The sequence below is a fragment of the Onychostruthus taczanowskii genome, unplaced genomic scaffold, assembly GCF_017590055.1.
Source record: "Onychostruthus taczanowskii isolate IOZ18803 unplaced genomic scaffold, ASM1759005v1 scaffold3, whole genome shotgun sequence".
NCBI classification, from domain to species: Eukaryota; Metazoa; Chordata; class Aves; order Passeriformes; family Passeridae; genus Onychostruthus; species Onychostruthus taczanowskii.
Genome location: NW_024500349.1, coordinates 1571298 through 1586283, shown reverse-complemented (window position 1 = coordinate 1586283; position 14986 = coordinate 1571298). Strand labels below are relative to the sequence as shown.

At 43.1% G+C, this 14986-nt stretch overlaps 1 protein-coding gene across 2 annotated transcripts; it reads left to right on the top strand.

Moving 5' to 3' along the window:
* Positions 1–504: 504 nt before the first annotated feature.
* Positions 505–11818, top strand: ASB4 (ankyrin repeat and SOCS box containing 4). 2 transcript variants are annotated; one of them, XM_041408496.1, is made up of 6 exons: positions 505–812; positions 2224–2295; positions 4165–4464; positions 6583–7073; positions 8642–8755; positions 9357–11818. In XM_041408496.1, exons 1-6 carry the CDS (start codon positions 599–601, stop codon positions 9543–9545), a joined length of 1380 nt encoding a protein of 459 aa, XP_041264430.1. In that variant the 5' UTR covers positions 505–598; the 3' UTR covers positions 9546–11818. The 2 variants fall into 2 exon arrangements, with proteins under 2 accessions (XP_041264430.1, XP_041264431.1); XM_041408497.1 differs by lacking the exon at positions 2224–2295 and having other exon boundaries at positions 507–812.
* The last annotated feature ends 3168 nt before the right edge of the window (positions 11819–14986 follow it).

Sequence of the window (14986 nt, the reverse complement as noted above, 5' to 3'; positions counted from 1 at the left end):
CCTGCAGCCCCCTTGTCCCAGCATTTCTGCTTCCAAGGAGCACTGCTTGCTGCCCCAGAGCTCAGCACCAGTAAGCAGAATGCTCTCCTAGAGAAGAGTGGGTTTCCTCCCACATGAAGAGTGCCCTGGAGATTTTTAAGATTTTTTTTTTCCTGAATTGCACTAGTTAAAAGGCATCTGTGGGCAGAGCATCTCATCCCCTTGTGGCCAATAAATCAGCCATGGCAAGTCTGAAAGGAAGTGTGGGTGCTTCTCCAGCTGAGAAACAACACCCAGGACTACTTATTTTAATATAAGTGTATGGACAACACCAGAAGGTAATCAGGTGGTTAACAAAGCTTAATGTGTAAGAAGCCAATGGAGGTAACTCTTATTTTGTTTTAATTGCTAGTGTGTCTGTCCTCGCTTTCATCAAAAGAGTGTGGTGACATCTAAGAGTGGCATTTCGATGCCCGAAATGCTCCTCATATAAATAGAACAAGCAGATCAGCATGACTGAGTGATAAAATTACCTTCTGGTCTTCAGAAACTTCAGCATGCAACTGTGCTATGCACCTCAGTGTGCCCCTCTTCACAGCACAAACAGATACGTTTGGAAATGGATTTGGAGGAGACATACAAAGAGGGAGAGAACACAGAGGGGAAAATTACTCGAGCTGCAGCTGCAAAGTTGGTGAAAAAAGCTTTTCTTGAAGCCCTGAAGTCCAATGACTTTGAAACACTGGAAGAGCTCTTGAGCCAAAAGAAAATAGACGTGGACACAGTGTTTGAAGTGGAAGATGAAAACCTGATTCTGGCATCCTACAAACAAGGTAAATGTGGCAGCATTCACCAGACAGGAAGTAGAGGGTTTTGAGTGATTTTCAAGGAACTGTGGCCTTTTATCTCCTCTGAAGTTGCAGCATGAGCTGATCCACATGCAGGACCGTCTCAGCAGGCTCACATGGTCAGGGCCATGTAGCAGGGGAGCTTATCAGCTGTGTGGGCTTGGTGAAGGGCAGGCCACAGCCCAGCCCGAGCCTCCGTGCTGCAGCTGCAGGAGACTCCAGAAAGAGGAGTCCTTTGCCATTTCCTCTGAGAACTCGGTTGCAAAGACCAGAATAGACACCTGCAGGTGTATAAATAGGGCGTATACATTTCTTGCATGAACCCATTCACATGCACAGACTATTTAGAAACATAAAATATCCCCTGTCTTCCATTTTCAGTTGAAGTAAAGTGGATTCTCCCTAGCTGAGGGGAACTAAGGAAATCCTGTGGACCTTGGATGCTGCTGGATGGGAGAAGGTTTATTTTTCCAAGTGACAGAAAGTGAGGATGTGGTAGTTTATCAAAACAAAAAAAATAACCAGGACGATCAACACAACATCTGTTTTGGAGTGTAGAAAACCCAAACCATTTCTCAGCCAGACACTGAAAGAGCTTCCAAAACCTTACAACTTAAAGCAATAAACCAAGTTTGCTCTGTGCTAAAATCAACATACTTCATGACCTACTTGCTAACAGACTCTTCTTGTGTATTTAGAAAGCAGTAATGGTCAGTCTCTGCCAGAAGTTAATCATATGTGGAGATAAACACCTCTAGTAGCAGCAGCAGCAGCACAGCAAATGCACTTTCTCTTCTGTGGCAAAAAGAAGGGACTATCTCACCTCTTCTATTTTTCTGTGTTTAGTCCTTATTTAATGATTGGTTCTTGCTCTTTTGATTTCTTAAGGGTGAGGATAGTACAGTCATGATGTACTTCCCTTAGGGACAGTGCATGAACTAAGCCACACTGTGCTGAATTTATCTTAAAATAGGTCTTCCGTCCTCAGAAGACTAAAATGCAATCTGGTTGTGGTTTGAGACTACAGGATTAATGAATGGATTTTTAATCACAGATCATTTGACTGCAATCAGTAACTAGTCTCTTTTGAAGAATTCTCTTTGTTTTCCAAAAAGTAGAGAGAGAGGAAATGCACCTTTATGGCCTAAATCACAGTATTGCATTCACTATGTCTGAAAGGCAGGAAGCACTTCTATCAACTCTTATGTAAATTTTACTTTTGTTCTGAATGATAGATAACTGTGATATGAAAGGGGGATTTCCTCAAGGATGAAGAGGGGAGAAAAATTCACCACCCCACCATTCTGACACTCTGATCTTTGCCATAGCCCTTAGTGATGAAGTGGAAAAGAGATGTCATGGGTGACAGAGTGTCTTTTCTTCCTCTCTTCCAAAGAGGCTGAGAGCTTTCAAAGATGCTGGTCTTGCTTGCACCATGGCTTCCTTATGTTACTAGCCAAAGAAACAGGTAAGCTGAATGAGGTCTCCCATGGAGCCCACATCTGCTTCCTGCTCAGTGTCTGTCCCTGTCCCTCTGAGCTCAGAGGTCTCAGCAGGTTTGGGCAAAGTACATGGGAGATGCTCCCTGGGGATGTCTGAGCACAACTCACCTGCAAGCAGCACAGGCAACAGAAATACACTGTGTACTCAGGCAGGAAAATTTTGGCTATAAAAAGTGATAACTTGGCTTTTAAATATAATTTTCCTGCTGTTAATGTATAATTTATGGCTTGTATCTGGCCATAAATGGAAGACCAAGCCCTATGTGGGATAAGCCTGAAGTGTATCCCAGTTCACTGGCAACAAGGGGGAACACTGCACGTGCAGCTGGATAGGGAGGGGATTCAAGAAGCTTGCTCTGCTATATGCAGAGACTTTGGCATATAGCCCACTTTCTCTGTGCCTGGTTTGAGGGGATATGATGAGGAGGATGCCAGTGTAACCTGCACAGTCAGCAGGCTGAGTGTCCTCAGAGGAGGCTGTCACCCTGCTCGGGCTCTCCGGGGCCTCAGGGCTGCTGCTCTTGCCTTTTGCAGTGTGGGTTCCTTGAGCACTGGCTTTGGCAGTCCCAAAAATTTGGTCCTAGAGTAGATGACGTGGTCTGCAGTTCCTTGCCCCCAACTTGTAATTTATCTAGGAGGGAAGAAAAATTTTAATCAATTTCTTCTTGCCACCAGCAGTTTGTTTCCTCCCTGCTTGTATCTCGTGAATACTGTAAAAACTGTATATATATAACATTAATGTTGAGAAACTGCATTAGTGTTGAGAAACTGCATAAAACCAGAGACTAAAATGGCAGACTTGAATTAATTTGACCTCATGGTACGTCTCTAATATTTTTTTCTATGTTTTTTATATGATAACAGATTTCAGCCAGAGAGTTGTCCAAGGAGAAATAGATAAATCAAACCCAGAAAATTTTATAGTCACATTCTAGCTAAGATACAGGTATTGTATATAAAAAAATAATAATAATAATTTAGACTTCTCTTGCCCTTCTGCACATTATTGTGATGCTTTATTTTTCTTAAAAAAGTAAATAGTAATAGTAATATAGCAATCACTTCTGTGCAGTCATTAAGCATATAGTCCTAATTTGGGAACAAGTATTTATGTGTTATTTGACCTTACACCTGTTTGTAAATAAAAAAGGAAAAAATCACTGTGACATTTTCAGAGAAAAATACAAACATTTTGCAGCCAAATTTTGTGCTAAAGTGTCACTGCTTCTATTTGGCTCCTCAGCCTAATTTACATCAGCTTCCAATTTCCTCACTCTGTGCTCCTCAGGGCAGTAGGTGGGGTATATTGCCAGGGGTCATCCATGTGTAATGCATCCCTGGAGGTCTGAATCCAGCCACTGACATGCAAGATCCTGCCATCTCCCACACAGAAACAGTAGGATGAGCTGTCTGTTGAGTCACTGAACTAAGTAAATGCTGTCATCTTATTCCGATATCACCTTTGTTCAGCTATTGGCAGGTTGGAGATCCCACTTCCCCCATGTTTTTTAGCTGTTGGCATTTCAAACCCTCTAAGCATTTTTTTATTGTTTTGTTTAACCTATACCAGTCACAAAAAAGTCTAATAGCTTCATTCAGAGTACGTCAACATGGGAATTATCTCTCCTAAAGGCAGGCTATTCAGCACACATAGTAACAGTGCTTAATGGAAATGGAGTTATGCTTGAGAGAACTTTGTGTGTACTGTGCTGCTGAAATTACAGTAAATTACATTTAAACTCCAGCCCTCTCTTCCCCTTCAATTATTCTCAGTAGGTGGATAGTTCTAAGAAAAGTCTTTGCCAAGGCTGGTAACACATTCTCACTTTGTACAGGGTACTGGCTTCCCAGCTACAAATTAAAAATATCCTGGGCAACTGGGCTTCATATAGCTGTCATGTATGGACACCTGGAGAGTCTTTTGGTCCTCCTCAATCACAAAGCTACAATCAACTGCCGGCCCAATGGAAAAGCTGCCATCCACATAGCCTGTGAAATGGCAAATGTTGAGTGTCTCAAGATCCTTTGCAACCATGGAGCTAAGCTGAACTGCTTTTCCATGAGCGGGCAGGCGCCCTTGCACTTCTGTACAACACGAACCTCCATGCCTTGTGCCCAGCAGCTGCTTTGGAGAGGTAAGGAAAAGCTCTGGAGTATCTCTCATGGCATGGGCAAAGATGGTGAGCACGGTCTGGGCTTTCTCTTAGGAGGCAATTTCTCAAAGTAGATGTGTATTTATCCCTTCTATCAGCAGCATCTCCTGTCTTCATCTCAGGCTCCTTGTCCTCATCTCTTTAATCAGAGGAAGTTTCTCCTGTTCTGTTTCCTCACCTCATCCATCTTTCCCTTTCCCTGGCCACAGGTCCTTACTCCAACATTGCTTCCCATTTCAGTGCCTCCAGTCCACTGCTCAATCAGTCCATCAGCAGCAGAGCTCCTCTGAATCAGGGAGTTTCCATATCTCTTGGGGTTTTTTTTTCCATCTTTTTTGTCTAGGTTTACTTTTGAGCTATTTTCATGTGAAAGGGCACCCCTCATCTTCTTTTTTCAAATTTTCTGGACCTGAATAAAATTTTCCCAGCTGCTTGGTTTTTGAGATCTGGTCTTGAAAAACTGGATGCAGTTTTTTGTGCCATCTTTTCATTTGTCATGAATGCATCTAAACATGCTTGAAGAAAAAAAAAAAAAAAGGTGTTATATAAGATTTTTGTTTTCCCAAAGTAAAATACATTATGGTTCTGGTCATCTGCAACAAATGAGGCTATGAATAGATGTAATTCTTCCGTAAATATATTTGTCACACACTATTTCCTGACCAGAAGGGTACTGACATAGGACACAGTAAAAGAAACACAGTTCAAATCCTTAGTTACAGAGAAACTCCCCTGTTTATCACACTGTACCATGGCAATACAAATGATTTTGGGTTGGTTTAGTTACATGTGTTGCTATTGAAAGCTTTTCCTGAGATGCAGAGCCCAAGTGCAAAGTCCATGCTTTGTGGGGAAGGCAATCTGCAGTCATAAATGAATAACAACATTGCTTTTCTTCTTCTGGAAAAATACATATTATTTTGTTTGGTAGAAAGGAAAATAAATACTGCCAGTTGTATCCTGCCCAAAGCAAACAGTCCTGACAGCAGGAGTTGAATTTGCTAACATAGAAAAGCTTAAATGTCAAATGTACTCTTATGAAACACAGCAGAGGATGAATGCAAGTGAAAGGATGTATTCTGCAGGCTTTCTCCACCCACCCATCAACAGCATAATAGTACTTTAAAAGCCACCCTTCCCCCCAAAGCACTCTGATTTCCGTATGAGTTGAATGCTGAGACTCCAAGTAGAATGGGAAAGTCTGGAGCAAACCCTGTCAGGTGTGCACATTCACAGAGCAGCACCCCCAAGAGCCGAAGCCAGGGTGTCAGTTAATATCCGTGCCCCAAAGTTTCCAAGATGCATCTTTCACCTGCCATCCCCACTCGGTGGTGTCCCTTGGGATCCCTCCAGCTCACTGCAGTTTATCCCCCTCTGGCTGGGGAGACAGCGCAAGCAGCGCTGATCCCGCGTTTGGTTGCCACCTCCAAACTTGGATTGCCGATGCCGTCTCAGGGACATCGAACACGACTAACACTCAGCACGGCTTAAGAGCATTATCGCTGGTGTTTCCAGCCCGGAGGCAGGCTGTGACCCCGCTCCCCGCCCGGCTCCGTGCCGGCAGATGGTGCTCTTGCTCCAGCTCCGCACGGACCGCGCGGCCGGAGCCGCTCCGCCGCGCTTTGGAAACGGGATCCGGACCCCCGCCGGGACCCTGGCAATGGGTTCTTTAATATCATCCACGGATCTGTCGTAAAATGTCCTTTCATCCAGGCTCGCCTTAACGAGGTGCTGCGGGGAGTGTTTTCAGGGTACAGAGCAGAGCTGTTCGGAGTAGGAGTAATGATCTCCATCCTCCACCAGTCCTCAATTTATAGGAAAAACCATTTTAGGCAGAAATTTGGACTTGCAGGCTGCTCTGAAATAGACTGTTCAGATAAGGTCTTCCTTGGGGCCAGCATAGAAGCTGGATCCAAGAACCTTAAGTTTCTAAGAGTTTCCCTGGAGACAACCAATGCAGGATTGATCCATGCTATTTCCATTTACACGTCTTTCATACCAGTTGCCCACCCTGACCTTTTCCTTGGGAAGAAGGGCCCATACAGAGAGAGAAACAAGTGTTTCATTGCCTTCATCTTTCCGATCATCTTTCTTTGGCAGGAGCAAATGTGAACATAAGAACAAACAACAAAGATGAGGAGACTCCCCTGCACATGGTCGCACGTTTGGGTGTCCCAGAGCTCGTGGCCTTTTACGTGGAACAGGGAGCACAGGTGGATGCTCTCAATGCCTACATGGAGACACCCCTTGCCTGTGCAGCCTACTGGGCCCTTCACTATAAGGATCAGATATACAGCCATGACCACCACCTCATCTGTCGGATGCTCCTAGACTATAAAGCTGAAGTGAATGCTCGTGATGAGGATTTCAAATCACCACTCCACAAAGCTGCCTGGAACTGTGACCACGTCCTGCTGCACATGCTGCTGGAGGCAGGAGCAGAAGCAAACATCATGGATGTCAATGGCTGTGCACCCTTACAGTATATCATAAAAGTGACATCTGTGCGGCCAGCTGCTCAGCCAGACATCTGCTACCAGCTGCTACTGAATCATGGAGCAGCTAGGATATACCCTCTGCAATTCCACAAGGTTAGGGATGTCTTTGTACAGTAGGGGTATGGAGAGGGGTGGTGTCTTGAACAGGAATGGGAAGAGAGATCCAAACTATCCAGATTTGCTGGAGTCCTGTCAGTCTGGGTCCAGAGTGCCCAAAACATTGTGAGATGACCTATTGTAGGAGTGATGTCATTTAACTGAAGTGAAATTACAGTTGCCTGTACCAGAAACGAGACACAGATCTAATTTTTGCTCTTAACCAATCTGAAATGCCAAACTCTAAATGTTGGTTGAAGCCTAATTTTTCAGAGCAGATTCACTTTCTCATTTCAGAGAACCCATATCCCTTTGTCAAACCTGGCTTCACACAAGTTTCACTGAGTTATATAAAATGCATATTTCATGGTCTTCACCAAAGATTAGAATGAGACCGCTTTGTCACATCTGTTTGTCACATCTGACAGTTAAAAATTATTCAAATCTATTAAAAATGAAATGCTTCTCAATAAAGCTTTGGATTATTCCCAGGAAATGTGAGAATTAAGGGCTCAAAGCTGATGACAAAAAAAACCAAAAAAGTATTGCAGGATCCCTCCTGAAAAGTTTTTAAACACCTGCAAAGCCCAAGACACTGACAGAAGTAGCTAACAGTGTTGTTATATCAGATAACTAAGTAATCTTGCTGAAGCCAGGACTTACTGTCTCTCATCCAGTACCCTAAGCAACAGTTTGCAGTTCCCTGACTGTATATGTAAAGTTTTAACAAGTCAAGTAACCAGAAGGCTTTGAATAATATGCCAAAATTTTAATTGTGCCCTTTTGAGCCCATGATGAGCAGTCTCTGCCTGTAGCAGAACAATGCTTAGTCTCTTGGAGAGTATTTCAGAGCAGGGTCTGAAGTCTCCTCTTTCTGCATCTTTGTGCATGAAGTGGGTCACTCTTCCAAACCATAATTTGCCTATCTATAAAAATGTAGGATATTTATCCCAGAGGGATGTTCTGCAGTCTTTTTTGTGAAACCTGGAGACTGCATGAGACAAAAATTGGGTGAATGCAATGTTATTCTCTGCATATGAGTGACAATAGACTGAGTTTTTTTCCTGTTGAGTTAAAATGACTGAGCAGAAGATTTGTGTCGGGGTCCTTGTGCGGCTTGAAAGCCTTACTTCTGAACTGTCTCTTGTTCTCGTCACATTTTAAATTTTTCTCTAACATTGCATTTTTGATTCATATAATGGGATTGTTTTCTGTTCCTGAGCTGCATGTGCTGAAGGAAGAATTTTTGTGCATGGCTTTGCCTGGTGTTGAGTCACTCAACCCAGCTATGAACAAGCTATCTCTAGACGGGGGTGATAAAGCCCACCCCACCTAGACTGCTGTGGAGATCTAAGCCAACACTTCTGTATGGTCTTAAACTGGGGATGAGCCTGGGGCTTCTTGCCGTGCTTGCACAGAGTGGTTGCGTCTTCTGCATCTCCAGCCTTATCCTCTCATTGTTGTTTGGCTCTGTCTGTCCCAGTTTGCTGCTGTGCAGTGCCAAGCACCCAGGCTCGCCAGGGCTTCCTGGCGCTCCTCATGTTCTCCATGCATCCTGCCTGCAGGTGCTGCAAGCCTGTCATTCCCACCCCAGAGCTGTGGAGGTAGTCGTCAACTCCTACGAACACATCAAATCGACATCTAAGTGGAAAGCAGCCATACCTGAGGATGTCTTGCAGGTAAGCTCTCAATGAGTTATAACTGAGTAAAATCCAGGCTTATTATTTGAATAACCCACACCGAACCATTAGAAAGAACACTTTTGAAAGAGAACATCTCAGAGGATGGGGACTTCCCCACTTAATATCTCTCATTTGACAAAAGCATATCACTCACTGAAAAAATACATATTTTTGATATTTTAATTGCAATGTTATCTTTTGGTGCACCCCCTGTCAGTGGTACAGCAGGAGCTCAGCTGTCCCTGTTCTCAGCCAGTGAAAAGATTCTGGCTGTGATTGGTGTTTCTTCAGATTTTTCAATATGGATATTTATACTTCTTTTAAGCCAGCAAATATTTTTAAAGGGCCATATTACATGGGTAGGACTATGTACCTCTGGGTTCTGTTGCATGGGTCAGATTTCTGGGAACAGGATGAGTTAGCTGCAAATGCAAGGGAGAATTTAAATGAAAAGTAAGAGATTAAAGAAGAAAATACGTGGTCAAAAGGCAAAACTGTGGGACAAATGACATGCTTTGACATAGTTATCCCTTTAATTCAAAAATCCTTACTCCAAATATTCCGGTTGCCCTAAAACTCACTTGTGGTTATTTTGCAGCGGCACCAGGATTTCTATGACTCTTTGTTCACCGTGTGCAGCAATTCCCCAAGGTCACTGATGCACTTGTGCAGATGTGCTATTCGGGCGATACTGTCAGAAAAGTGTCATCGAGAAGTCCCCTTGCTCTCCATCCCTCTGTCCATGAAGAAGTACTTGCTGCTGGAACCAGAAGGAATCATCTACTGAGCCAGCACAGAGCAGGCACTGGCATCTCCCTTCCCGGATCCATATGCCTGCCTCTGTGGGGTGCCAGAGATCCAGGCACAATCCTGACACAGCCCTGTGTGTGTGTCCATTTGCTGGCCAGCCTGCAAGCTGGGCTGGCATTGACTGGCTCTCCTCGGAGCTGCTCTCTTTCCCTACACTGAGAAACTGCAGGCTGCAGTTTGCACAGGGGAGGCAGAGCTGGAAAAGCCCCTGCTCGAAACGCTCCCAGGACACACACTGCTTTGTTCAGCCTAGCTTAAACAATGCTGCTGCTTCCTTCAGTACTTATACCACTGCCTGCTAGATAGCATTTGATTAAATCTGAGAAACCTTTGATAGTGTTTCACTATGACTTTCTTCAGCTTTCTTCATTTTGGGAGTAAAAGAAAGGATACTGTCAAAAAAAAAGTCACAGAAATGATTTCCCAGAATGAAACAGACAAACCACTCTGGTTTGTTACTACAGACAGGCCTTCAGTAGTTTCTGTGTTTTCCTTTGTACTGACTCTCAATTTGATGTTAGTTCACTCTTCACTACCTGTCTGATAAAGCTTTGTCATAATGATCCTTTTTAATTGTAAGAATTTTTTCCTTTATCAACCAGCAGGTGAACAAGATAGAAACATGCAGCCCTGAAATTTCTGTATGTTGATACTGGTTAGCTTTGAGCACACACTGACTCTGTTTCTGCTCTCACTGTGGCCAATGATAAATTAATATCCTGCTGTCAAGAAAGGCAGGTTAAAAAAAACTTTCCTCCAAAACCTGCATAGCTGTACTTGTACCCATCCCTGATATCTCTCAGAATGATGTTGCCCATGATCTGGGAAGCATAACACCCTTCTTGTCATTGACTATAAAATGAACCTAGCCTGCTAGCATGTACTATTCACCTCATTTTTGGTAGCTAGGTGCAGTGAGAGGAATCCCACATTAACCAAAAGGTGTTTCCAAGATAAAGATGTTCTGCCTGTGCTGTTACAGACCTGCCAGGCCCCCTGCTTTGCAGTTCCTGTGCTTTTGGACCTGCTAGCACTGGTTTCCTTTACTTCTGACCAAGTTACTTTCTCCAGTCCAGGAGGAAGAAATGCAGAGCAGTGGCAGTTCACACAGCAAGTATCCCACAGCAAGCACAAGTGTGTGATCTGACCTACAGGTAAATCGTAATTTTCTTCCCTTTTTTAGTTTGATGCAACCCATCTGAGATGTTTCACTTGTCTTAGATTCTGGCAATTCTGGGCTCTGTGAAAAGAGAGGTAAGCCAGGCCCACCACTGGGAGCCTGTAACTCCTGACTTCTCATTGCATCTCTGACTGTGAAGCTGTCAGTCCCAATCACTATTGTTATCTCTTTGCAAGACAGCCCACAGCACACTAGGATCTTCCCAGACAAAACAGAGCAGCCAAACTGTTCAAGTGTCTCTGTGTTTCACACAGTGGCAAAAACAGCATTTGAAAAAACATGAAGATTGTTTAGTGTTACAAATCACTTGCCTTTCCTTTCCTCTCAGTTTTCAGTAATTAAAGCTTGTACACTGTGTACAAGAATCCAGTTCATGGGTCTGTTTATATTTAACCAGACAGCAATGAGGATTGCTATTTAACAGTTTCCCATTCCAATAAGGAATTTCAAAGTGAACACAGACCATGAATAAATGTTTTCTTATGTGAACGAAGTTACAATATAGGTCCCTGTAATTCACTAAGCCAATGAGACATTTCCATACAGCTGCAGAGATGTCTATCAGAGATACTGTAGTAATTTACTGGAGAGAATAATCAGCATCTGAGACAGGTTTTCTATAGAAAAATCTGCTTGAGACACGTCCTGGTAAACAGGATTCACTGGATTCTGCACTGCAAAAAAGGTGAAATTGGAAAGATGAAAAAGCATAGGTTATCTAAACCCACTGCTTTCCTAGGTGATGCATCTCTAAGTCAGGCATGAGGAAGAAGATTTGCCAACTGGTCAGGTCAAGAAATATTTGTTGCTTTCTGAACAGTCTGACAATGGTACGAGCTGGACAGTCCAAAAGAGACAGATGGAGGTAGCTGATATTATTAGAAGCACATCCCCACACTGGCTCCTTCTGAAATTCTGCATCTGGAAATGGGAGGTTTAAGGCAGAACAATAGCAGTGTTTTCTGACCTGTCATAGCCAGGACTCTCTTGCTGAGAGAGAAGAATAAAGGCTGTCACCAGTGTTCCTAAATTCCCTCTGATCCTCTCCCTCTGCAGTGAACACACTTAATTTTTATTCTGTGGGCACCCAGGCTCACTTCCAAGCTTTGTACCAAGCAGGTGCCAGATTATAGCCATTGTGGTATCTGACAGGGAGCACAGGGGGATCAGGCTGATTATAGTCATAGGAATTTGCAAGCTGTTAAAAACACTAGAGAAAATCACTATCACAGAAAAAAGACCTGATTGATGCACTTTAATTGCTTTTGTTGTTGAAGTTAGAAAGACCAAGAGTAAGCAAACCTTAGTATTTGTTGCTTTTTAGCATTTCTTTCCTCTATTATTATACTCTATTCCCACACACTGGATGGACTTGATCATGTGAGGCTTGGGAGTACCTCACAATAAGATAATCATTTATTAAATTCATGGGATGCACAAAGGAGGCACAGAGGAAGGATCTCTTTTCTGTGGTCATCCACAGTGACAGGACCCAAGGGAATGGCCTGAAGTGTCAGGCAGATTTAAGCTGGATATTAGAAAAATGTTCTTGTCCCAGAGGGGGTTTGGGCACTGGAACAGGCTCCCCAGGGAAATGGTCACAACAGCAAGACTCACAGAGCTCAAGAAGTGTTTGGACAATGCCCTCAGGCTCTTGTTGTGACTCTTTGAAATGGTCCAAAGAAGGGACAGGAGTTGGATTCAACGATCCTTGTGGGTCCCTTCCAACTCAGTACCTGATTCTGTGATTCTGTGAGATGTCTTGAAATTTCATACCGTCATATAATTCCTGATCATGCTTTTGTGTTTTCAAAGCCGCATCAGATTGGCTGACTCCACCTGGAAGAGAGACATCTACACCACAAGTTTGAGCACAGTCATGACCTAAAATGACAGAAAATTGTTTTCTGGATTGTGTGGTGTCCTCTGTGAAATAAATTGCTTTTTGCCTTTTGGCTTCCTAGTAGAGATATAGACATGTTTGAAACATTTCCACTGCATTCCATGGCCTATTAGAATATTTAAAGCACAGATGGGTGCAAAGAATGAATGATCCTTTCCCATTCCCATTGGCAGCCCCTTTCCCAGAGCTCCCTTAATGACTTCTCAATGGATAACAGTGAGATTCTAAGTTTTTTAGATTCTAGGTTCGTGGTTTTGAGAGGTTGTATAAAAAGAGATGTTCTTAAACCACATGCATTGTGGACAAAAGAAGTTACCCATTCTATGACCACAGGGATACTCTGCATATATTTGGAGACCCACGCAGCTGTTGATGGAAATATGGGCACCCTCTTTGTAAAGTGCTCTTGCAATAATTTTAAACTTAGCCCCTGATATCTGCTGGGTCCAGCTTGACCCAAAACTCCAATAATTTATCCATGGAGAGTCTATTGGTGAAACTGAAGTCTAAGACTGTTCAGGACTGTATTTTTGCTTCAAATTCTTTAAAAGTCTGTTCGTACTTGGTCAGCTTTTAGGTACTAGGACAAGGAGTTTAAAAGAACCTGGATGGTTTATCTCTCCAGCATTGCTGCCTGTCCTGATAGCATAATGCCCATAAGTGTTTCAGCATCAATGACATTTTATTTATTCAAAACCACTGGCCATCTTTAAAATAAAAATTTCTTATCTTTCTATAGGGCAATATCTTACAGCCTATATAACAGTTTTGACAGAATCAAGTTAACTGCTGTGGTCATTAATTTATAGAATTCTCCCAGGCTGAGCAAGACTGACTATTTTTGTAAAATGTCAGGAATAGAAATATTAGGCAGCAGGGGAAAAGGTCTGGACTGCTATGAAAGGTGGCAGCTTTACTTTTAGCTGCAAGCACTGCTGGATCAATTAGGGTGATCACAGGGGCTCAGCTCATTCATATTTAAGGAACGTCCTTTGAAAAACCACTAATGCTTCTGGCAGCAGATTTTGCTCATGGGACAAATACCTTTAAATTAAACATACAAGAGTTCAGTCTTTGAGATGAAAGGGAAGACTGAAACAGTCTGGGGTGGTCTATGCTATTATATATCTTTATTGAACTCTCAGAGGACAAAGAGGTACGCCAGGTTTTCAGTGCTGGAAGGTTTGCAGGGCTCTTGACGGGCTGCTGGTTTTTTTTCTGAAACACTTCAAGATACACATGGGTCAGACACAGCAATATTTCCATTTACTTTCTGGATATGTCAGTAGAATTTCCCTGTAATCCCTAGGATTTACTCTTCTATTAAAGGACAGGGCAGGACACACTGTTAGCAGAGATGCCAAAGCCTAGCTAGTGTCTGACATCTTAACCTCCCAAGAGTTATATTAAAGCAGTGGAAAGTCTCTCTTTGTAGAGAGGCAGGTACCTCTGGCACAGCAGATGAGTGGGTCAGAAAAGATTGCTGTATGCAGCAACTGTTGGATGAAATCTGTTGGCTGCTCAGAAATTTGTTTCTGACTCTTTCTCCAAATACATCTTAAGCTTCATAGGACACAAAGTGTAGAAGTGACAATGGACATCATGCATTCCAATGACCTGTTTGATTTTAATACAGAGTTAACTTTTTTTTTTTTAGCATGTAGCAGCTGTGTGTTGCCTTTCACCTTGCAGAGGCACCCTATGGAATGCTGCTAAATTACAATTAAGGCATTTGAAACAAGGACAGTGGGCATGTGATGATTTTTATACTACTGAAAAAACATCCAGTTCTGCTCTTTCAAGCTGGAGCTGACTGGGGATGCTGTTATCAGCCTTCTGCCTAATGCCTGAGTCAACCATGCTTAAGCTTTGTAACAGTGCAATTGATGTGGCTGCTCGGGCTGCTGGTACTGCGATCAGCACTGAATTATTTTATGTCAATAGTAACTGCCAGTGGGGAGTTGCACTGCCTCAGTACAGCCATGAGCTTGATGGCTGTTTGTGGGAAGGAAGGGGGTTGAATCCAGACAGCTCTGGTCAAGGATAGGGATTTTTACTTATTCCTGGTAACTTTACAAAAATTGCAAGTTGGTTATGAAGTAAGGATAAATAACTGCTAAGGTCTGAGAAAGAAAGTGCAGGAAGAAAAGAGCAGGAATACTCACAGAAATTCTACTTTATAACATGTTATAAAAGAGGGGACAGAATTGCATGCCTTATAAATATATGGCCATTGGTTCATACAGTATGAAAACACAGGCATTGCTGAAGGGCAGTGCCTGAGCTGGCTACAAGCACACAGCATGCTGGAAAGTGCAGGCAACATGACATCACT